This window comes from Durio zibethinus, chromosome 12 (assembly GCF_047325235.1).
Source record: "Durio zibethinus cultivar Kanyao isolate XHJ-2024 chromosome 12, ASM4732523v1, whole genome shotgun sequence".
Classification (NCBI taxonomy): Eukaryota; Viridiplantae; Streptophyta; class Magnoliopsida; order Malvales; family Malvaceae; genus Durio; species Durio zibethinus.
Window position 1 is genome coordinate 1,677,566 of NC_143173.1, and position 25,368 is coordinate 1,702,933.

Genomic DNA, 25,368 nt, shown 5'->3' on the forward strand with positions numbered 1-25,368 from the left:
GCTTCTAAAAATCATTTTTGCCAAAACAAAATTCTAAGTTGTAGTATTACATTTTTTCTTTAAATTAATGCTTTTCTTTGTCACTAGGAACTGTAGTATATTCAAGATTTTGTGGCTCAAATTAAGTCAAATGATCATGGAATGTGAAAATTTTAGAATTTAGAAATTCTCATTTTTAATTATTTTAAAAATTATTTTTAGCCAATATTTGATGTACTTAGTTATAAATTACTTTAAGTTTAGTTATATTATTTTTAATGAATTTTTACTTATTTTAATATATTTTTATTGTATTAATTTCATGTTATTGGCATTGTTAAAGAACTATTAAATTATATTTAGATTTATAAAAAAAAATGATTACTATTAAATGTTAAAAATTAAATATTTGTAAAAATTTAAATTCCTACTGATTTTTTTTATGTTTTAATCCTTAATTTCATATTTATACTCAATTTTAGGCATTTTGCTATATTAAAAGAAAATTTGTTTTATATACTAAAAAAAATATTTTCAAATAGTTTCGAATTATCGAAAAGGTTGCCACATAACCCAATTTGCTTAGAATAATCTGTGGAAGGTTTACCTTGTTAAATTTATGTTTTTGGGTTAAATTTTGATTTTTAAATATTTCTTGAATTGTTAGGATATTAAAAAAATTGAGTGATTTACCGCTTAAGTTTTGGTTTAGCACATCAGGTAAGTAATTTGATATCCCTTTGAAATTTATGTCTATAAATGTTAGCTTCAATATATTTAGAGTTGAAATATATAATATATATAGTTTTGTTTGTTTATTTTGTAAATCGGGTTGAGTATGCAAAATATATATATGATTTCTTTGTTATGAGTTTGGAATATGGTTTGACATTGTTTTGATTTTCAAATATGATTTCATAATAATATATTTATATAACTGTTGTTTGTTGGAATATGAAATGTTGCTTTGGAATGATTATGGAATTTACTATGTATGGATTATGTTTTGCAAAAATTTATAAATATTGAATTTGTATATTTTGGCTAATCTGAAAATATATTGTGGTTTTTATCTCATAGTATGACTATATTTTGACTCTGCCAATAGGGGCTAATTGTTGGCCATGTCGACATGTATTTTGTGATATTGATATTGGTTTCAAACCATGCCACCAATTAAGAATAGTGGTTTTTGTTCACCATGCCATCGGTTGAGAATAGTAGTTTTTGTTCATCGTACCATCAGTGATATACTTCTATCCCACTGCATTAAAGGGGTTACTATAATTTTTGTTCTATCCTATTGCACTAACGGGTTAATTATGATTGTCAGTGCAATGATCTAGTTGTTTCTGATATATTTTTGTCTCATTGCACTAAAGGAAAATTTCTGATTCTAACCTACACTACAAGGGTTAAGGTGATGTAGTATGTTACAGGAGACTAATAAATTTTATAATTTTGTGATATTTATTTCATTTTGTAATCTGAGAATTTGATTTTGAGAATATGATTTGTGAAAATGTGTTTGAACACAAGATTATCCAAAATATTTTTGAATCACTTAGTTAATGTTTTGGCCTAAATGTTTTGTGGCATGCTTAATCCAACTGAGGGAATATCAGTTATTTGCTGAGTCATTGTACTCATTCCTTTATTTTTCTTTACTTTTTCAAATTTCAATATTTGCGTTATAGGAAACTTAATCTTGACAACTACTTTGATTAACAAGATTAGAATTTGTCTTTAATTTGGTATTACTTTTGAAGTGAGTATTTTATTATTGATTCTAAAAGATTTATTAATAAAAACTTTAGTATATTCGACTAATTTACAAAGAGTATAATTTTATAGACTTGAGATTCTGTAAAGTATTATTTTGAAGATTATTGGAGATTTTAATTTAGTTAGATATCTGTTGCCTTATACGCTTATAAGATTCGTCTCATAAGTATGCGGTATTATTAAGTTCTAAATCTTCGGGTTTGGAGCGTGACAATGAGGATACTAAAATCTCTTGATTTTGAGGGGAAGAATCCCATCAAGTACCTAACTCCAAACTTTTGACGAGTTCTCTTACATTGGCAATCAACTTTGTGGACCTCCGGTCAGTGTAAACTACAACAGAAAAGTTGTTACAAATGAAGGTGGTAAGGATGAAGAACGTGTGCGTGTTGATTGGGTTAGTGGTGGGAGGTTTTCAGTTAATATAAATTTTAATTTCTTTATTATAATTCATAAAAATATTATTTTTAAATTAGTTGAACTTGATAATATTAAATTAATTATAAACATCATCACTTATTTACCATTAATTTTACTTTTACTGACCAAAAAAATATATATAGTTTACATTATCATATCTTATTTTAACCATTAATTATTACCATCATCACTTATTTTACATTAATTTTAGCTAAACATATATAGCAAATTTTGATTTAAAAAAAAAAAAGCCTATAGCAAAAAAATAATAAAGAAAAAGAGTTTTACTTCTCTAAATTTTTTGTAATTTTATTTTTTTCTCAATTTTTATTTTTTATTTATTTTTTCTCTTTTCTAAGACCTAAAGAGTTAATTGCTGGGCCGTGCAACTTACTCCATAGACTTGGTGGACTTGACTCCTTTATCAAGTCTTTTGTTCTTTCTACAATTGTTGAATTTTAATGGACTATAAAATGCTTTTTGTGGAAAATTCAAGTGGGAAATTGGAGGTCACAAGCTTTCTTTGTGTTTCGTCAAATCACGGTGGTTGGCCTACTATCAAAAGTTGAAAGCAACGGTCACAAGTTTTCTTCCTCAAGGGTTAGATCAGCTGGCTTATTTGTGCTCCGTGTTCGTTACTTTTTTATGCATTCGTCTTATCATTTACGTGTTTAAGACTTAGCCATGAATTGAGAAAATGATGCTAATGAACGGTGATTAAAATTATATTAAAAATTAATGAAAAAATAATAACTGTGTTAACTATAAAAGATATATTAAAAATTTACAAAATTAAATGTTTAAAGTCATGTACATAAATTATTATAACTTTATTTTTATATAAAACCAGTGTTGTACTTGAATTATCTTTTTTCAACAATTTTGCTTAATTTTAGCTAAAAATATATAGCAAAATTTGATTTAACAAAAAAAAGCAATAACTACAGAAAACAAATAAAGATAAAGAGTATTTAACTTTTTTCTAAAGTTGATGTAATTTTATTTTTTTTCTAAACTTTTCATTTTTTCCTGTTTTCTAAAACCTAAAGAGTTAATTAGCTGGCCGTGAGACTTGCTCCATAGACTTGGTTTACTTAAAGTTCTTGTCAAGTTCTTTTTATATTCTTTCTACACTTGTCGAATTTATACGTATGATTGCTTTTGAGGAAAATTCAAGCTGGAATTTTAAATTGGAGGCCTTTGAAGAAAATTCCTAGCACTTGATGTGGTGGAAAATATTTTTCTTTAACTTTATATATTCGGTGTTGGTAGCAAGGATCGATATGCAACCATGAGAGCGGTTACAATTTCCTTGTTTGGATTTCTTCTTGCCATCGCAGCCATCGATATTGGCTTTTGTAATGGGAATTCCAATGCGCTTTGCATTGAACGTGAGAGACAAGCCCTTTTGAAGTTCAAGCAAGACCTCATTGATCAATCAAACAGGCTATCTTCTTGGGTTGAAGGTGAGAATTGCTGTGAGTGGCTTGGTGTTTTCTGCAATAACTTGACTGGCCACGTCAAAGAGCTGCACTTGGGGCTTCTTTCAAGAAGTCCTGCTGAAGATGTGCCAGTCGTTGAAAGGGATGCTCATGAGGATAAGCCAATTGCTCTGTGGGATGCTTATTTTCGGTCAGCTGAATGGGATGCTTACTTTCGCTCAAAGCTAGGGGGCAGAGTAAATCCTTCTTTGATCGAGTTGAAATGTTTCAATTTCCTAGACTTAAGCAATAACGACTTTGGAGGTCTGGCAATTCCCGAATTCATTGGTTCGATGAAGAGTTTGACATATCTTAACCTTTCTCGGGCAAATTTTCGAGGAACAATTCCCCATATGCTTGGAAATCTCTCAAATTTGCATTGCCTTGATCTTGGATACAATTCCCTATTTGAAGCTAAAACTCTTCAGTGGGTTTCTGGTCTTTCTTCTCTGCAGTATCTTGATTTGAGTTCTGCAGATCTTGGTAAAGCAACTGATTGGCTGCAGGCAACACACAAACTTCCTTCTTTGGTAGAGTTACACTTGTCAGGCTGCAATCTAAATAATGATTCATCTCCAATCAGTGTTAATTACAAATCTCTTGCTGTTCTTGATCTTTCCACAAATACATTGTCTTCGGTGCCTACATGGATATTCAGTCTTCGTAGTCTTGTGTCCATTGATCTTAGCTCCAATGAAGTTGAAGGTGTGATTCCCAATGGTTTTCAAAATATGTCTTCTCTCAAATTTCTTGATCTTAGTAGGAATTCATTCTCTTCTTCATCGACACTCAGCTGGTTGTCTAATTTCAACCAACTTCAATTCCTTGGTCTTAGCAGTGTCGGCCTGCAAGGTAATTTTTCATGTGCCATTAGAAACTTAAGCTCTCTTACTCATCTTGATGTTTCACATAATCAGCTTGAAATTATAGAACCCAAATGTTTGGAGAGTCTTTGTAATCTGAGAGAGATGGATTTGTCAAATAACGGAATTGATCATAAGGTATCAGAAATCATAGAGAGTTTGTCTAGATGTAGTTTGGATCGATTAGAGTCATTAAATATTGAATCTAACAAAGTTTCTGGCCATTTACCTGATCAACTCAGCCAATTTAAAAATCTGGCATACCTTTCCCTTTCTGAAAACTCCATTTCTGGTCCCATTCCATTCTCAATAGGGAAGTTGTCATCATTGAAAGTTCTTGATGTTTCGTACAATCAATTAACCGGACCTCTTCCGGTAGGGGAGCTATTATCTTTGAAGTTGCTTGATGTTTCAAACAATCAATTGAATGCAACTCTTCCTCAAAGTTTAGGACAACTTGGGAATTTGGAACATTTAGACGTTAGCAATAATATGTTGGAAGGAAATATATCAGAAATGCACTTCTCTAATCTCACAAGATTGAGAATTTTCAGGGCATCTAACAACATGTTAACGTTTAAACCAAATCCAAGTTGGATTCCTCCTTTCCACTGTGAAAATATTGAATTAGGTAACTGTCATCTTGGTCCGAAATTTCCTCAGTGGCTACAATTCCAAAAGAACTTGTTTCATTTAGATATCTCCCATGCTGAAATTTCAGGTGTCATTCCCACTTGGTTTTGGAACCTTTCGACTCAATTTGAATATCTAAATCTTTCTAACAACCAACTAGTGGGGAAGATTTCATATTTTCCTAGGAGTTTGGTTGTTGACTTGAGTTCCAACCTATTCACAGGTCCATTGCTACAGGCACCCTCAGATTTGATGTTTTTATTTTTGTCTAAGAATCTATTTTCAGGAACACTTTCCAATTTTCTTTGCAATTCCTCAACTAAATTGGAACCCTTGACCATTCTTGACATTGAATCAAATCTTCTATCTGGTGAAATTCCAAATTGTTGGGAAAATTGGCAATTTTTGAAAGTCTTAAATTTGGGAAACAACAATCTAACTGGGAAAATTCCTAGATCCTTGGGATTTTTGCGCCGTGTTCTGTCATTAAACCTTCGTAACAATAACCTACTTGGAGAAGTACCATCTACACTGCAGAATTTGGTTGACATGCTTATTCTTGATCTTAGTGAAAATCAATTGACGGGAAGTATTCCAGCATGGATTGGAGACAACCTCTTAAACCTTGTGGTTCTAAACCTCCGTTCAAATAACTTCCAAGCCTATATTCCTGATCAAATTTGTGCTCATAATTCTCTTCAGTTCTTGGATCTTGGTTATAACAACATTTCAGGAGCAATTCCAAAATGTTTTAGTAACCTAAGTGCCATGGCCATAAAACCCCTCAAGATACACGTGGGAAACAGTACCTGGTCATTCGAGTCTAATAACCTGTTTCTTTTGGGTGCATTATTGGTGATGAAAGGAAGAGAGGATGATTACAGTACCATACTAGGACTTGTTGTCGGCATAGACCTTTCAGTTAACAGTCTCAGAGGAGAGATCCCCGAAGAACTTGGTAATCTCATAGGACTGCGGTCATTAAATTTGTCAGGGAATCTCCTAACAGGAAAGATACCAGAGAACATTGGCAATATGGAGGTGTTGGAATCTCTTGACTTATCGATGAACCAACTCCATGGTGAAATCCCTTCAAGTTTCTCCAATTTGAATTTCTTGAATCACTTGAACTTGTCCTACAACAACTTGACAGGACAAATCCCATCAGGCACCCAGCTGCAAAGCTTTGACAGGTTTTCGTACATTGGCAATCATCTTTGTGGACCTCCAGTCACTAAAAATTGCAGCAGAAATGGCGAAACACCTGATGTTACAAATGGAGGTAGGAGTGGAGGAAAGAAAAGGTCTAATGTGAATTGGCTTTATGTAAGCGTAGTACTTGGATTTGTGATGGGGTTTTGGGGGGTAGTGGCTCCCCTGGTTTTCGTCAGGTCTTGGAGGTTTGCTTATTATCAAAAACTGGAGCAAATTGGTGATAAGCTATATGTGTTTTGGGCTACTATTGGTATGTAATTATTTGTAATTGAAGCTCATTTCGGTGTGTTTGGTAATGTAATAACTTGATTTGCAAGCTTTTTATTTAATCCATGTATTCGGTTTATGGATGTAGTATTCCATGTTATAATTTATTGAAATGAAATAAAATTGTGTGTGTTAATGTATTTGATTCGTAGACCTATGTTCAAGTTTTTATGCAATATGGCTTGAAGGTAAAATTTTTTTATAAATCCTCTAATTTGAAATATTTCTTATACTAGTCTTCGTTATGATTTTGATTTGTTGTTCAAAAGAAAATTTCAAAAACTACAATTTTTTATAAATCCAAAGGAAGTGAAAGCTTTTATTGCAATTATATAGAAATTGGAGAATGTCGGTTTACGAGAAAAAATATATATATAAAAGCTGGCCGAATCTGATCAACCTGATTTTGTCAATTCACTTCACATTACTAACCCATGAATGAATCAAGCAAAATAGTCTTTTTTATCCAAATTTATGTAATTTTGAAAAATTTTAATCGAAATAATAATAAATAAAGAAATATAAAAAGAAAAAAAATTCAAAAAATTAAAAATCAAACGTAAGTCATCATAAAAAAATATAGTTGTATTTTTCTTTTTCTTTTTTCTACAAGTTTTAAAATGTTTATAATTTAAACTAAATTGGAAAAACGTCATAGATTTGAACAAATAATTTATAAATTTGAAAATAAAAAATAAAAGTTCATGTCATAGCAAAAGAGCCAACAACAAAAGCGTAACATGTGAGTTAAAATTATTATTATTTTTTAATTTTGATATATTTATAAGATTCAACAAGTGAGTTAAAATTATTATTATTTTTTTATTAAAAATAATTATAAATATATTAAAAACAATGAAAAGTAACTTACCTAAAATAGTGGGATGAAATTCTAGTAATGGATAAAAACATTTAAAATAATGACCAATGTATGTATTAACAATTAGTATAACATCTTATTTTCTATTCAAAAAATTAGTATAACATCAATTATGCTAGTTTAAGAAACTCATTTACGATAAATTTTGACATAATTAATAAAAGAAGGATTATATGAAATAATTATTCAATGAAAAAATATATTTTTTTGTTTTATTAAAATCACACCATAAAATAATATTTTTAAAAATATATTGATTATTTATTCTATATTATACATTATTATTAGATAGGTAAATTTTTATTTCATCAGCATTCACTTATTAGTGATACTTGAAAAATTAAAATTAACCCCTTTCAATAATATGATTATATCATATAATTTAAATGAAAAGTGTATATATATATATATATATATAAAGTAATCTTTTTATAAATTCAAAGTCTAGTCTAATTGATTTATATAAATATTTTAAAAAGTACTTTAGATTAGATTAAAATTTAAATTTATGCATCTATAATTCTTTTTTTAATTCTCAAATTATAATCTTTCTTGCATAAAAAATAAAATTATGACAAACTTTAACTATAACCCGACTATATTAATCAAATCATGTTCATCAATATAAGGTAATTAACATTGTAATTGATCACTCTAAGCATAATGATTTACAATTTTAATTAGCTAAAAATATGAGTTATAGGTAGGACATAAAAGCGAAACATCACGGGTGATGTAAGAGAATTTTGACTTGACCTGGCCGTCATGCCCCGACGAGTATTCCTTTTGACTCACCTGTCGATTCTGCGACCAAATAATGATGTTGGACGCTAATAACATCTTCATACAATTTTACTCTCTTTCCATCGTTTCTTTAATTTGTTCCTTCTTCTTTTTTTTTTACATTTTTAAAATAAATATTTGAATAATGTAGCCTTTCCCTCCCTAGCTTGTAATTACTATATATATATATATATATATATATATCACTAAGCTTCAAATTTCATTTCCCATGACCAAAACCAAAAAGCAAAATCAAAGTGAATTAATTAAAAGATCGAAGAAGAATAATCGTTTCCATTATAAGAATTACTTGATTTTCATGCATGGACTCTTCATTTTTTCATTACCCAAATCTCCAATTGTCTCTTGAATCCTCTTCTTGCTATATTTCTCAAAAAAATTCTCACCAGAATCATTCAATTATCTCCATAACCAAACCCTTCCTTTCAATGGAAATGACTCCCAAGAAATGTTCCTTTGGGAGTCCTAAATCAAGCATAGGAAAACACTTTTGATACCACATCCGTAATAGTTTTAGAAAGGATCATTAAGTGAAGTTGAATGCAAATGAAGATGAGACAGGAAAGGAGGTTTCGTATAGAGGAGTTAGGAAGAGGCCATGGGGAAAATATGCAGTTGAGATAAGGGATTCCATAAGGAATGGTGTTAGACTTTGGCCTGGAACCTTGGATATAGATGAGGCTACAGCTAGCGTATGATCAAGCTACACTCGCAATGCGAGGTCCGATGGTGATAATCAATTTTCCAATGGATACAGTTTATGATTCACTTCAAGAAATGAACTATGGATTTGAAGAAAGTTGTTCACCTACTTTGACAATTGAGAAAAGGTACTCCATGAAGAGCAAAAGATCAGGGAACATGAAGATCAAGAAAGAAGGAAATGGGGATGGAAATTATCCTGGTGTTTAAGGATTTAGGAGCTGATTATTTGGAGGAGCTTCTAAGTAAATCTGAGAGTGCAACTCCTTATTGGTGAATATTTGAGTCAAACACCAACATTTTTTCTTCCCTTTTTTGTTTCTTCTCCCTTTTCAATTGAGATAGTGGAGGAGGACCAAATTTTTTGTTGGATATTGTCTGTGAATTTGTAAATCTTTGAGATGATGTACAATCAAAGTTTAGTGCTATGTATAATTTTCGCCAACAATTATATTACATACTAGTTGAACATTTCTACAAATTTTCGTTCTTCTATATATACATACATATATATATGATAACAATTTCTAGTTATTTTGAATTCATGAAGAGTTATCATCTATATTAATCATATATTAGCAGTAGTTTTATTTTCTTTTTTGCTTAAAAGAACACTTGAAAATAAAGGTCGTTGCGCCAATTTGTATTCTCATTTCTTTTTTTCTTGGTATAAAAGAAAATATGTTTTCTAATTTATAAGATTTCTGTCCATATCTCACCATATCCTTATCAGTAAAGCCATTCTATTTTCTTTTCAATTGAGGTTTTTTATTTTCTTTTCGGGAAAGAAGAATATTAACCACTTTTTCCTTGAGCAATATGTGCAATTGCCAAGGCAATTTGGACACAATTTTGAATTAGATGAAGCTCTAATTGAACTATAACCAATTTGGCTGAAGGCTAACCGAATCACTATCATAATTTATAACTAAAACTGTTTTTAATGTGGAAAAGAAATCAATCCCCCTAAATCCAAGCCCATGGATGTGTTGTTACCATCATGAGCTTTTCGATATATAAATTAATCAAAATTGACCAATCATATTATGGATTTAAATACAGAATTAAACTAGGATCATACTTAATTAATATCATACTACATGTTCGAATATGATACCACTATAATTATTTGTAATTTGACATTAATTGACCTAAATCTGGATTACTTGACTGTGTTAGCCCACAATATAATTGCAAATACTCTGCACTGGGGACAAGGGTTTCGGAATGTCTGGGAAGCCATTGCACCATAAAGGATCAGCATTTCACCGAATCATCCCGAGCTTCATGTGTCAAGGTGGAGATTTCACAAGGGGGAATGGCACTGGTGGAGAATCAATCTATGGCATGAAATTTGCAGATGAGAATTTCAAGCTCAAACATATCGGACCTCGTTGCTTGTCAAAGGCCAATGCTGGACCAAACACCAATGGTTCCCAATTCTTTATATGCACTGAGAAGACTCCATGGCTTGATGGAAAGCATGTTGTGTTTGGTAAAGAAGTGGATGGATAAGCGTTGTCAAGGAGATGGAAAAAGCTGGCTCAGAAAGTGGGAGGACTTTGCAACCAGTTGTGATCGAAGACCGTGGTCAACCAAAAGAAAATTGATGGAAAAGCTGGGAATGATGAAGTAATGTATTTTTTTTATGTTTCTACATGGCAATTTGGACTCTATCCACTTTGTTAGTCACTGATAATGTACGTTTCAATAGAAATTTGAGACACTCCTGAAGGAAAAATTGCTTCAGTGTCATGTTTTATCATATTATACATTTTGGTTAGGAGAGGAACTGATCAATTTCATTTATATTATAGTTGGATCACAATTTTATTTTCAACACATGATACTTTAACTATGCTTGATCACAATTAACAGAACATATACGAGGACACTTAGTCATGGGTCAAGGGAACGGAATTGGGCAGGCAATGGAGATGGGGGTGCCTAAAAGGTTAGTAAAGTTGTTGCTGCAGAGGTTTGGGGGGTTGCTGGGGACTAGAATAGCTGAGTTGGGTTTTAGAAGGTGAGAAAGGGAGGTGAAGGGAAAAAACAGATGGGTTTTGGTTCAAAAATGAAGAAAAGAAAGGATTTTGGCAATTGGTGATGGGTTTAAGAGAGGATGATGGGAGCATGGTGAGGAAAAATAGAGGTAGAAGATATTTGCAGGAAGGAGGGAGAAGGGGAAGACTCTATTTTGTTTAGGCCTGTCAAGATTCTAATAATTCCCCGTTTGCTTGGTGGCATAAGGCAAAACTCAACTAGCCCAGCACTTTTATATTTAATATATATATATGTATATATCACCCAGAGTTTTTAAATTATACAAACTGAATTTATATAACATTTAATATGAAATAATAAAAACATAATTACTTAAATTAATATCGTTCAATTATGTCAATTTGTATATAAAAATTAAAAAAAAAACTCATCAAAATAATAAAAAATTATTATATTTTTTATCACGTCTATTGTAAATTCAATCAATCAAAATATAATACGTCATTAAGTAAATTCTCTTCTTATAGTTTGAAGAGAAAATTTTTTCCATGGCTTATGTGAGGGGCTAGTTCAATTGCTTGTTGGTTATATAAAGAAAAAGTTTGGTGATACTATATGAATTATACCAAGTACAATCAAATCAACATATTTAATTTAATTAATTTATACAGTCACCTATAAGAGGTGACATTCAATTTAAGATTCAAATCCTAATATCTATAATTAGGACTTATGAAAATCATACTAATATTTTGTGATTAAAATTGTATTAAAAATTAATGGATAAAAAAATAATTGTGGTAACTATGACAGATAAACTAAAATTTCAATTTGCAAAATTAAACGTTTTACATTCATAGAATTTTATATAACTTCATTTTTAAATAAAATCTTATTTTATATTTGAATTAATAATCTTTTTTCAACAATTTTTTAATTTTAGGCGTTTAAACATATATAGCAAAATTTGATATGGCAAAAATGAAAAAAGAAAATAACTATAGCAAAAAATAACAAGAAAAACGAATCTTAGCTTCTCTAAATTTTTTGTAATTATATTTTTTTCTAATTTTTCATTATTTAATTTTTTTTCTCTTTTCAAAGACCTAAAGAGTTAATTACCTGGCCGTGAGACTTACTTCATAGATTTGGTGGACTTGACTTACTTGTCATGTCTTTTTGGTTCTTCTGTCTACAATTGTCGAATTTCAATGGACCATAAAAATGCTTTTTTGGAAAATTCAAACTGAAAATTGGAGGTCACAAATTTTCTTTGTATTTCAACAAATCATTGTGGTTAGCTTACTAAGAAAAGGTGGAAAGCATTGGTTACAAGCTTTCTTTCTTGCAAAGTGGGCTTCGTGTTTGTCACTTTTCAATGCACTTATCATTATCATTTACGTATTTAAGACTTAGTCATGAATTGAGAAAATAATACAAAAGAACGGTAACTAAAATTATATTGAAAATTAATAAAAAAATATACTAATTGCGTTAACTGTGAATAATATATTAAAAATTTGCAAAATTAAATGTTTGAAATCACATTAATATATATGAAGTATTATAGCATCATTTTTATATAAAACCAGTGTTGTATTTGAATTAATATTCTTTTTCAATAATTTACTTAATTTTAGTCAAACAAATATAGTAAAAAAAAAAGAAAATAACTATAACAAAAAATAATAAACAAAAAGGAATCTTTTAACTTCTCTAAAATGTATAAATCTCACATTCGACATTATAACAAGTAACAAATTCATACTGAGTCTCATCTACTTCAAGCTTCAAATGTTTCCAATCAAAAACTTCCCTTATATTTTCAAACCCACCTAAACTACGAAAGATATACGAAATTTTAATTTGCAAATTAAACGTTTTTCTTTCATAGATTTTTATACAACTTCATTTTTATATAAAATCACGTTTTATATTTGAATTAATATTCTTTTTTCATCAATTTTCTTAATTTTAGGCTCCAACAATATACAAAAAAAAAATAAATAAAATAACTATAACTAAAAAAATAATAATAAGGAAAAAGAGTCTTAGTTTCTCTAAATTTTTTGTAATTTTTTTGTAATTTTTTTTCTTTTCTAAGACCTAAAGTGTTAATTACCGGGCCGTGGGACTTACTCCACAGACTTGGTGGATTTGACTCCTTTGTCAAGTTTTTTGTTCTTCTTTCTACAATTATCGAATTTCAATGAATCACAAAATGCTATTTGTGGAAAATTCAGGTTGGAAATTGGAGGTCACAAGCTTGCTTTGTATTTCATCAAATCATGGTGGTTAGCATACTATGAAAAGTTGGAAAGCATAGGTCACAAGCTTTCTTCCTTACGGGGTAGATCAATTGGCATGTTTATGCGCCGTGTTTGTTACTTTTCAATATATTTATCATTATTATTTACGTGCTTAAGACTTAGTCACGAATTGAGAAAATGATGCTAGTGAACGGTGATTAAAATTTATTAAAAGTTAGTGAAAAAATAATAATTATGTTAACTACGAAAGATATATTAAAATTTTGCAAAATTAAACGTTTGAAATCACGTACATAAAGTATTATAACTTCATTTTTATATAAAACTAGTGTTGTATTTGAATTAATATTCTTTTTCAACAATTTGCTTAATTTTAGCCAAACATATATAGCAAAATTTGATTTAAAACTATAGCAAAGAATAATAAGAAAAAAGAGTCTTAACTTCTCTAAATTTTATGTAAATTTTTTTATGAATTTTTTAGGGATAAGGTTTAAAAAAAATCTTAGACAAAAATTTAACAATCATTTAAGTTCCTAATATTTAATTGCAATTAATCAAGCTCTAAATCTTCTATTTCAAATCAAGTAAACCTTTACATATATTTTTTCACTCAATTAAACTTTTATACATCTGTTTTCATTCAATTAAGCTCTTTATTGGACGAAAACAATTAACTGGCTTTTCTCTAACAAGGGCTTAATTGATAAAAAAAATGTTGAATTTTAGTTCATGGGGTTTTTTTTTTTCACCCATTTACCTTTCTTTTATGATATATTTGATTACCTTATTATACTTGCATCACAATTTTATTTTCAACACATGATACTTTTGTTATTCATGACCACAATTAGCAAAACATAGGACTCTTATTCACGGGTCAAAGGAATGGAATTGGGCAGGCAATGAGATGGGGGTGGCCTAAAAGTTTAGTAAAGTTGTTGCTGTAGAGGTTGGGGTTGCTGGGGATTGGAATAGCTTAGATGGGTTTTAGGAGGATTTTAGAAGGTGGGAAAAGGGGGTGAAAGGAAAAAAGAGATAGGTTTTGGTTCAAAAATGAAGAAAAGAAAGGATTTTGGCAATTGGTGATGGGTTTGAGAGAGGTTGATGAGAGCATGGTGAGGAAAAATAGAGTTAGAAGATACTTGTAGGGAGGAGGGAGAAGGGGAAGGCTTTATTTTGTTCATTAGCAGCAGCAGGGTTGTTTAGGCATGTCAAGATTTTAATACCCCATTTGCTTAGTGCCATAAGGCAAAAAAAACTAGCCCAACACTTTTATATTTAAGTGTATATCATTTAAATTATACAACTTGAGTTTATGTATCATTTAATACGAAATAATAAAATTATAATTACTTAAATTAATATCATTCAATTATTTAAAAAAATTATTACATTTTTTATTACAGCAATTGTAGATTCAATCAATCAAAATACAACACATCATTAAAATTTGTAAATTTTCTCCTTATAATTTCAAAAGAATTTTTTTCCATGACTTATATGAGGGGTTAGTTCCATTGCTTGTTGGATATTAAAAAAAAAAAAAGCTTGGTGATACTATAGAAATCATACTAAGTACAATCAAACCTGAAATCTTGTTTTAAAATTTTAAAATTTCACTTAATTGATTCATACAAATATTTTTTAAATATGATATTCAATAAATTTAAAATTTAAATCTCAATATTTATAATTATGAATTGTAAAAATTATACTAATATTTGGTGATTAAAGTTGTATTAAAAGGTAATGGATAAAAAATAATTGTGTTAACTATGAAAGATAAACTGTAAGCGTTTTATTTTCATAGATTTTTATATAAAACTACTTTTTATATTTGAATTAATATTCTTTTTTTGATAAATTTCTTAATTTTAGGCGCCACACATATATTAAAACTTGATTTAACAAAAAAAAAAAGTAACTATAGCAAAAAAATAATAAGGAAAAAGAGTGTTAGCTTCTCTAAATTTTTTGTAATTTTATTGTTTCTCTAAATTTTCATTTTTATTTATATTTTTTCTCTTTTCTAAGACTTAAAGAGTTAATTATTTGACCGTGGGACTTACTTCATAGACAATGCGGACTTGAACTACTTGTCAAGTCTTTTTTGTTCTAGAAATGGACCATAAAAAAATTCAAGTTGGAAATTGGTTTTTCTGGAAAATTTTAACTCCATAGACTTGGTTGACTTGACTTACTTGTCAAGTCTTTTTTGTTCTTCTTTCTACAATTGTCGAATTTCAATGGACCATAAAATGCTTGTTTGGAAAATTCAAGCTGAAAATTGGAGGTCACAATTTTTCTTTGTATTTCAACAAATCATTGTGGTTAGCTTAAGAAAGGTGGAAAGCATTGGTTACAAGCTTTCTTTCTTGCAAAGTAGGCTTCGTGTTTGTTACTTTTCAATGCACTTATCATTATCATTTGCGTATTTAAGACTTGGTCATGAATTGAGAAAATAATACAAATGAATGGAGACTAAAATTATATTGAAAATCAATGAAAAAAAATTAATTAAGTTAAATGTGAATGATATATTAAAATTTTGCAAAATTAAATGTTTGAAATCACATTAATATATATAAAGTATTATACCATCATTTTTATATAAAACCAGTGTTGTATTTGAGTTAATATTCTTTTTCAATAATTTACTTAATTTTAATCAAACAAATATAGTAAAATTTGATTTAACAAAAAAAAAAAGAAAATAACTATAACAAAAAATAATAAGCAAAAAGGAATCTCTTAAATAATAATCATTTAAGTCTCTGATATTTTATTGCAATCAACCAAGCTCTAAATCTTTTATTTCAAATCAATTGAACCTTTGAATAAATATTTTCACTCAATTAAACTCTTATACATCTATTTTCATTCAATTACGCTCTTTATTGGATGAAAACAATTAATCATTTTTTCTTTAACAAGGGCTTAATTGATAACAAAAATGTTCAATTTTAGTTCATGGGTTTTATTTTTTTACCCCCATACCTTTCTTTTATGATATATTTGATTACCTTATTATGCTTGGGTCACAATTTTATTTCCAACACATGATACTTTTATTATTCATGACCACAATTAACAATACATAGGACTCTTATTCATGGGTCAAAGGAATGGAATTGGGCAGGCAATGGAGATGGGGGTGGCCTAAAAGGTTAGTAAAGTTGTTGCTGTAGAGGTTGGGGTTGCTGGGTATTGGAATAGCTTATATGGGTTTTAGGAGGGTTTTAGAAGGTGGGAAAGGGGGCTGAAAGGAAAAAAGAGATAGGTTTTGGTTCAAACACGAAGAAAAGAAAGGATTTTGGCAATTGGTGATGGGTTTGAGAGAGGTTGATGAGAGAATGGTGAGGAAAAATAGAGATAGAAGATATTTATAGGGAGGAGGCAGCAGGGGAAGACTTTGTTTTGTATATTAGCAGCAGCAGGGTTGTTTGGGCCTGTAAAGATTCTAATACCCCATTTGCTTGGAGGTAGAAGGCAAAACAAAACTAGCCCAACACTTTTATATTTAAATTATACAACTAGAGTTTATATAAAATTTAATACGAAATAATAAAATTATAATTACTTAAGTTAATATCGTTCAATTATTCAAAAAAATTATTACATTTTTTATTACATCAGTTGTAGATTCAATCAATCAAAATACAATATTTCATTAAAATTTATAAATTCCCTCCTTATACTTTTAAAAGAACTTTTTTTCCATGGCTTATATGAGGGGTTAGTTCCATTGCTTGTTGGATATATAAAAAAAAGAAGTTAGGTGATACTATATGACTTATACTAAATACAATCAAATCACGCATTGAAATCTTGTTTTAAAAATTTTAAATTTAACTTAATTAATTCATACAAATATTTTTAAAATATGATATTTAGTAAATTTAAAATTCAAAATTTAGCATCTGTAATTATGAATTGTGAAAATTATACTAATATTTGGTGATTAAAGTTGTATTGAAAGTTAACGGATAAAAAATAATTATGTTAACTATGAAAGATTGTAGACATCGATTTTGTTCGGGTCTACTGTTTTTATTTCACTATAATATTAATAATAACGATAATAATAATAATAATAATTTAATATAAAATAAAATAATTATAAAAAAACAAAAAATAGAAAAACAGAAGGTAGGGTGGCTGGTGCTGCTGCCGCCCCCCGACCAGCCACCCTACAGCCTTCTAACTAGCCCTTTATCTACCCACTCTCACTAGCCTACAGCCACCCAGATCTCCCCTAATTGAAGCTCTTTAAAATCCCCATCGATTTTCCCCTTCAACTGGCTGGAAGGCTCTCTAAAGAAAAAAAGAATACTCGTTCAACCTACTTTCTGAAAAACCCTCAAGCTCAGTCGAATCGCGCGCCGAACCGACCCCTTTTCGGTCCAGCCAAACCGGTCGTTGACTGGACCATTAACCAATCCAGTTCAGGTAAAAAAAAAAAATTTTTTTTGAATTTTTGAATTTTTTTTATATTATTATTTTTGTTATTTTAAGTATATTTTTATATTTATACATGATAAATTTCTAAATTTGTTAGAATAATTGTTTAAATAATAATAATAAAATTGAAAACAAATAATAATTAAAAATATATATTAAAAATGCTCAAAAAAATCTACTATTATTATTATTTTCCCTGCCTAGATGTTGGAGGGAATAAAAAATATTTTTCTAAAAAAATAATTCCGTCTAGATATTGGAAAATTATTATGAATAAATTTTCATAAAAAAAAACACATAAGAAATTTTTAATTAGTTTTCAAAAATTATAAAAAATTGAACCTGCTCCGAAAGTTCGCCTAGATGATGAGGATTTTTAGAGATGTTCGCGTTTTACTTAAACCTTAAACACTAATTTTTAATTTTCAAAATCCTAAGTTTTTAAAACCCCTAAAAATCCAAAATCTCTTAAATCCAAACCCCCTAAAAATCCAAAATCTCTTAAATCCAAACCCTCTAAAATCTTTTAAATCCAAACCCCTAAAATTCGAAACCCATAAAATCCAAATCCCAAAATCCAAAATCCCTAAAATCCAAACCCTTAAATCAAAACCCCAAACCCTAAAATCTCCAAACCCTAAAATCTCCAAACTCTAAAATCAAAACCCTAAACCTTCTATATCCTAAAATTCAAGCTTTAAAACCCTCTAAACCTTAAAACCAAACCTTCAAGACCTCTACTCAAGCCTTTACTCAAAACCTCTTAAAAGTCCTAAGGACGCGTGTGAAAATTCTATTTGAAGCAATTTGTTCCCGAATGCCGCCTAGATGATGGGGTATTTAGAAAATTTTATTTCATTAAGTGTTTTCACACAATTTCGTAATTCACATTAATAATAGAATTAATAAACAAAAAGTATAATAAAAAATTGAGATCTTAAATATAAACAGTCGCACCTAAGCTCTGCCTAGATATTGGAGAGTCGGGGTGGTCTCATTATACTTAAGAATCCAACTCTTAAATTGCATTTCATTTTACATAACATTCATTTGCATACATACGTTAGCATGTTATTATCAGTAATTATTTGCACTATTCTGTCTTTAATTTTTATTTACTACTTGGTTATAAAATATTTTATAATAAAAGAAAAAGAATAATACTTTTAAAAAAGAATTGTGATATTACAAAATAAAATAGAAATAACATTCCAAAAGAAATAATTCTTGATACTCTGTCTAGATGTTGGAGAGTCACCGATAATTTTCTATAAAGAAGTGTTATTTCATTTTAAGGATTGTTGTGTTAAATCTTAAGCGAAAAGAGTTATTTCAAATTCTGCCTAGATGTTGGAGAATTTTAAGATAATTCTTTAACTTAAAGATTTTCTCAATATTTCTAAATAAAAATTTTAGCAAAAATATTTTTTAAAACGAAGGAAATTAGTATTAAATTTTAAATTAAAATCATTTTTATCCAACACCGAAAATAGCGCATAGTTGAATGGTACCAATTTATGGGCGTTGTGGGGGTGCTAATCCTTCCCCGCGCGTAACCGACTCTCGAACCCAACCCGGTTTTTCGTAAACTGAAATCTATCTTGTTGATAAACTTTAAACCCGTTTTTATAGTTTTATTAAAAAGATAAACTTTTGGATGACCAATCACACCCTAACAAAGATTGGTGGCAACTCTATTTTATTTTCTCGATTTTAAAACTCATCTTACGTCTAATAGTGCCAAAACCGTTATGACAAAAATAAACTGAAATTTTAATTTGCAAAATTAAGCATTTTACTCTCATAGACTTTTATATAAAACCACTTTTTAAATTTGAATTAATATTCTTGTTTCGACAAATTTCTTAATTTTAGGCGCCATACATATATTAAAAAAAAGTAAGTAACTATAGCAAAAAAAAAAAAAAGAAAAGAAAAAAGAGTCTTAGCTTCTCTAGATTTTTTGTAGTTTTTTTTTTTCTCTACATTTTCATTTTTATTTATATTTTTTCTCTTTTTTAAGACTTAAAGAGTTAATTGTTTGGCCGTGGAACTTACTTCATAGATTTGGTGGACTTGACTTACTTTTCAAGTCTTTTTTGTTCTTCTTTCTAGAATTGTAGAATTTAAATGGACCATAAATGCTTTCCGTGGAAAATTCAAGTTGGAAATTGGATTTTCTGGAAATTTTTAACTCCATATACTTGGTTGACTTGACTTGACTTGACCTCCTTTTCAAGTTCTTTTGATGTTCTTTCTACACGTCGAATTTCATTCATACATATGAATCCTTTCTGTGGAAAATTTTCAAGTTGGAAATTTAAATTGGAGTCTTCGAAGAAATTTCCTAATGCTTGATGTGGTAGAAAACATTTTTCTTTAACTTTATATATTAGGTGTTGGTAGCAATGATCAGTACGCAACCATGAAAGCAGTTACAATTTCCTTGTTTGGGTTTCTTCTTGTCATCGCAGCCGCTATTATTAGCTTTTGTGATGGGAATTCCAATGTGCTTTGCATTGGAAGTGAGGGGCAAGCCCTTTTGACGTTCAAGCAAGACCTCATTGATCGATCAAACAAGCTATCTTCTTGGGTTGAAGGTGATGATTGCTGTAAATGGCATGGTGTTTTCTGCAATAGCCTGACTGGCCATGTTAAAGAGCTGCATTTGGGGCTTCTTTCAACTAGTCCTGATGCTTATGCACCGGTTGCTGAATGGGATGCTTACTTTCGATCAAAGTTAGGAGGCAAAATAAATCCATCTTTGGTCGATTTGAAACATCTCAGTTTCCTAGACTTAAATAATAATGAATTTGGAGGCCTGGCAATTCCCCAATTCATTGGTTCGATGAAGAGTTTGACGTATCTTAACCTCTCTTGGGCAAATTTCCAAGGAGCAATTCCCCATAATCTTGGAAATCTCTCAAAACTGCATTATCTTGATCTTGGACACAATTCCTTATTTGAAGCTAAAACTCTTCAATGGGTTTCTGGTCTTTCATCTCTGCAGTATCTTGGTTTGAGCCTTGCAAATCTTAGTAAAGCAACTGATTGGCTGCAGGCAACACACAATCTTCCTTCTTTGGTGGAGTTACACTTGTCAGGATGCTCTCTAAATAATGGTCCATCTCCAATCAGTGTTAATTGCACATCTCTTGCTGTTCTTGATCTTTCTCAAAACCTGTTGTCTTCGGTGACATGGATATTCAGTCTTCGTAGTCTTGTGTCCATTGATCTTAGCTCTAGTGGAGTTGAAGGTATGATTCCCAGTGGCTTTCAAAACATGTCTTCTCTCAAATTTCTTGATCTTAGTTGGAATTCATTCTCTTCATCATCGACACTCAACTGGTTGTCTGATTTAAACCAACTTCAATTCCTTAGTCTTAACAGTGTCGGCCTGCAAGGTAATTTTTCAAGTGCCATTGAAAACTTAAGCTCTCTTACTCATCTTGATTTTTCAAATAACCAGCTTGAGATTGAACCCAAATATTTGGAAAGTTTTTGCAATATGAGGGAGATGGATTTGTCAAATAATACAATTAATCATGAGGTCTCAGAAATCATAGAGAGTTTGTCTAGATGTAGTTTGGATCGATTAGAGTCATTAAATATTGCATCTAACAAACTTTCTGGCAATTTGCCTGATCAACTTGGCCAATTTAAAAATTTGGCATACCTTTCCCTTTACCGAAACTCCATTTCTGGTCCCATTCCATTCTCGATAGGGAAGTTGTCATCATTGAAATTTCTTGATGTTTCATACAACAGATTGAATGGAACTCTTCCTCAAATTTTAGGACAACTTGGGAATTTGGAAGATTTAGACGTTAGCAATAATATGTTGGAAGGAAATATCTCAGAAACGCATTTTTCTAATCTCACGATATTGAGATATTTTTGGGCATCTAACAACATGTTAACGTTTATACCAAACCCAAGTTGGATTCCCCCTTTTCACTGTGAAAGTATTGGATTAGGTAACTGGCGTCTTGGTCTGCAATTTCCTCAGTGGCTACAATTCCAAGGGAACATGGATAATTTAGATATCTCCCATGCTGGAATTTCAGGTGTCATTCCCATTTGGTTTTGGAACCTTTCGACTTTTTTTGAATATCTAAACCTTTCCCATAACCAACTAGTCGGGGAGTTTTCATATTTACCAATAAGTTGGACGGCTGACTTGAGTTCCAACCTATTCACAGGTCCATTGCCACAGGCAATATTCTCAGATTTTGGGCATTTATTTTTGTCCAAGAACTTTTTTTCAGGATCACTTTCTAATTTTCTTTGTAATTCCTCAAATAAACTGGAAGTTTTGAACATTCTTCACGTTGAATCAAATCTTTTGTCAGGTGAAATTCCAGACTGTTGGGAAAATATGCCAATGTTGGAAGTCCTAAATTTAGGAAACAACAATCTAACTGGGAAAATTCCTAGATCCTTGGGATCTGTGCGTCTTATTAAGTCATTAAGCTTTCGTAACAATAACCTGTTTGGAGAAGTACCATCCATATTGCAGCATTTAGTTAATATGCTTGTTCTTGATCTTAGTGAAAATCAATTGATGGGAAGTATTCCAGCATGGATTGGAGACAAGCTCTCAAACCTTGTGATTCTAAACCTCCGTTCAAATAACTTTCAAGACTATATTCCTGATCAGATTTGTGCTCTTAATTCTCTTCATGTCTTGGATCTTGGTTATAACAACATTTCAGGAGCTATTCCAAAATGTTTTAGTAACCTAAGTGCCATGGCCACAAACCTCAACCCACACGTGGCTAATTGGTTCTCGAGATTCTACCCTGACAACTCGTTTTATTTTGGTGCATTATTGGTGATGAAAGGAAGAGTGGATGAATACAGCACCACACTCGGACTTGTTACCGGCATAGACCTTTCAGTTAACAGTCTCACAGGAGAGATCCCCAAAGAACTTGGTTATCTCATGGGACTGCTGTCATTAAATTTGTCAGGGAATCTCCTAACTGGAAAGATACCAGGGACCATTGGTAATATGGAGATGTTGGAATCTCTTGACTTGTCGATGAACCGACTCCATGGTGAAATCCCTTCAAGTTTTTCCAATTTGAATTTCTTGAATCACTTCAACTTGTCCTACAACAACTTGACAGGACAAATCCCATCAAGCACCCAACTCCAAAGCTTTGACAAGTCTTCTTACATTGGCAATCATCTTTGCGGACTTCCAATCACTAAAAATTGCAACAAAAAAGGCGAAGCACCTGATGGTACAAATGGAGGTAGTAGTGGAGGAAAGAAAACATCAGAGGTGAATTGGCTTTATGAAAGCATAGTGCTTGGATTTGCGATGGGGTTTTGGGGAGTAGTGGCTCCCTTGGTTTTAATCAGGTCTTGGAGGTTTGCTTATTATAAAAAATTGGAGCAAATTGGTGACAAGCTATGCATGTTTTGGGCTACTATTGGTATGTAATTATTTGTAATGGCAGCTCATGTCGGTGTGTTTGGTAATGTAATAATTTGATTTGCATGCTCTTGACTTTATCCATGTATTCTGATTTGGAAGTGGTATTTCATGTTATAATTTATTAAAATGAAATAAAATTATGTGTGTTAATGTATTAGACTCATAAATATGTGTTGGAGTTTTATTCAATATGAGTTGGGTGCTTTTTTTTATAAATCCCCTAATTTCTTATATGGAAATTAGAGAGTGTCGTATTTTCCTTTCTCTTTTTCTAAAAGTTTTAAAAATGTTTATAATTTAAACTAAATTGAAAAAACATCATAGATTTGATCAAATCATTTATAAATTTAAAAATAAAAAATAAAAGTTCACATCATCGCACAAGAAAAGCCAACAACAAAAACGTATTCATAATATATTAATTATTTTTAGTTTTGATATATTTATAAGATTCAAATGTTCATAATTTAAAATAAATTGAAAAAAGGTCATAGATTTGATCAAATAGTTTATAAATTTAAAATTAAAAAATGAAAGTTCACTTCATAGAAAATAGATTACACTTTCAGCCTCCTCTGACACCACTTCTTTCATCACCTAAGCTGATCCCAAAGGAGGATGGTGGCGGCGGTGATGGTGGCAGTTGTAGTAGCCATATCTTTGGAATTGGTGCAGTTTGAACTTTTCTATAATGGCCGCTGGTGGTGGATATATGGTGTTCGATGGAAACCCTGTGGATTTCAACCGTGTGACAGCTTGCAAAGCCATTCTTTCACGGTGGATTTGATGAAAATGCAGCAGAATATCCCTGCCGTAACACATTCTAGCACTGATTCCATCAATAACTACTAAGAGCAACGGAGTTACAATCATGGATAAGGATGCCTTCATTCTGATTGTGGAAGCCTATTACCATTTTGGCTCTTATATATATAGGAATAGATGGATTTTTTTAATTAAATTGTAAATTATTAAGCTTAATTAGAAAGTTCTTAATATTTTTGTTATGGCTGAGCTCCCACCTTGGGGTGTTTTTTGGAAAGGCAATGGGGAAGAAAAGGGCGGTTAGAGGCAAATGTAGGATAAATTTCTTGCATTTGCACTCCGACATGTATGTCAAAAAGATTCACGTTGGAAATGAAGTGGGAATGAGAGAAAATGAAATAGTATCAAGTTGTCTTAATGATGCTGGCACCTTCATATTTATAAGTAAATTATGAGAGATCATTAGAGGACAATAAGGATAATACTGGGCTGATGTGACACTGAACGTATACAATTAATTTGATATATTAAATTAACACAAATGACAAAAGTATCTCTAATTATTTACTGAAAGCTTCAAAGAAAAAAAAAACCATTATGCCTCTTGACCATCAAATGCCCCTAACGATTTTCTTCAAAATTGATAACTAATTATTTTATGATGTCAAGTGTTGATTCAATTACGCGGTAAGCATAATTCATATCTATTGAATAATGTGTATCTTGTAGAAGATAGAAGAGATGACTTTAATAGCTTTTTTTATTAATCTATTAGCAAAGTTAACATTTCTTATGTTCAATCTCAAACCGCCTTTACAGGGGAGATACTTCTAGGGAGTGCTGCCGTTGCCAACTATACTTTTGAGCAAAACTTAACTATAGGCCTCGGAGAAGAATAAAAAAGAAAAACGAAAACTTACAACTTAATTTAGTTAATTTATATAATCATTTTTAAAATATAATATTCAGTAAATATAATATTCAAATCTTATCATCTACAACCTATTTTTTTATACATAAATTACGACTTCTTTATGTATAAAAAAACACGGAAAATGAGAAATAGTTTGAGCTAATTAAATTTTAGGTTTTTGTTATATGTTTATATTTTTTTTTTCTTTTTTCTTAAACAAAGAAGGAAGGGAAACATGTTTGAAAGTCTACCCCTAATACATAGGGTATTTCCACCTCTAGATAATACATTCCATACTTTTTTAAGACATGTTGGTGTTAATTAATTTGTATCTTATTTTTCTCCTTTCCTATCCTAAGTTCTCCAATTGGTCATTGTTTGAAAACCCCATTAGTCAAATTGCCAACTGTTAATTGGTTGGATGCCAAGGAATCATGATTTTACTTTCTTCGCTAATTTTGGTTTTTAATGGCTGAA

General features: G+C 30.5%; 2 protein-coding genes and 2 pseudogenes across 2 annotated transcripts; all 4 read left to right on the forward strand.

The window, feature by feature from the left end:
• The first annotated feature begins 3,332 nt into the window (after positions 1 to 3,332).
• LOC149515532 (receptor-like protein EIX2) lies at positions 3,333 to 6,783 on the forward strand. Its single transcript, XM_089768950.1, has one exon. The coding sequence runs from the start codon at positions 3,476 to 3,478 to the stop codon at positions 6,632 to 6,634; it is 3,159 nt and encodes a 1,052-aa protein (XP_089625076.1). The 5' UTR covers positions 3,333 to 3,475; the 3' UTR covers positions 6,635 to 6,783.
• Positions 6,784 to 8,545: 1,762 nt separating this feature from the next.
• LOC149515533 (ethylene-response factor C3 pseudogene) lies at positions 8,546 to 9,568 on the forward strand (annotated as a pseudogene).
• Positions 9,569 to 10,220: 652 nt separating this feature from the next.
• Positions 10,221 to 10,639, forward strand: LOC149515534 (peptidyl-prolyl cis-trans isomerase 1-like; annotated as a pseudogene).
• A 9,553-nt stretch (positions 10,640 to 20,192) lies between these two features.
• On the forward strand, positions 20,193 to 23,219 carry LOC149515535 (receptor-like protein EIX2). The gene has a single exon (XM_089741708.1). The coding sequence runs from the start codon at positions 20,193 to 20,195 to the stop codon at positions 23,217 to 23,219; it is 3,027 nt and encodes a 1,008-aa protein (XP_089597834.1).
• The last annotated feature ends 2,149 nt before the right edge of the window (positions 23,220 to 25,368 follow it).

Bases quoted from the DNA above. Each gene is read 5' to 3' on its own strand.
- LOC149515535 (XM_089741708.1), top strand. From the start codon at position 20,193: ATGAAAGCAGTTACAATTTCCTTGTTTGGGTTTCTTCTTGTCATCGCA.
- LOC149515532 (XM_089768950.1), top strand. From the start codon at position 3,476: ATGAGAGCGGTTACAATTTCCTTGTTTGGATTTCTTCTTGCCATCGCA.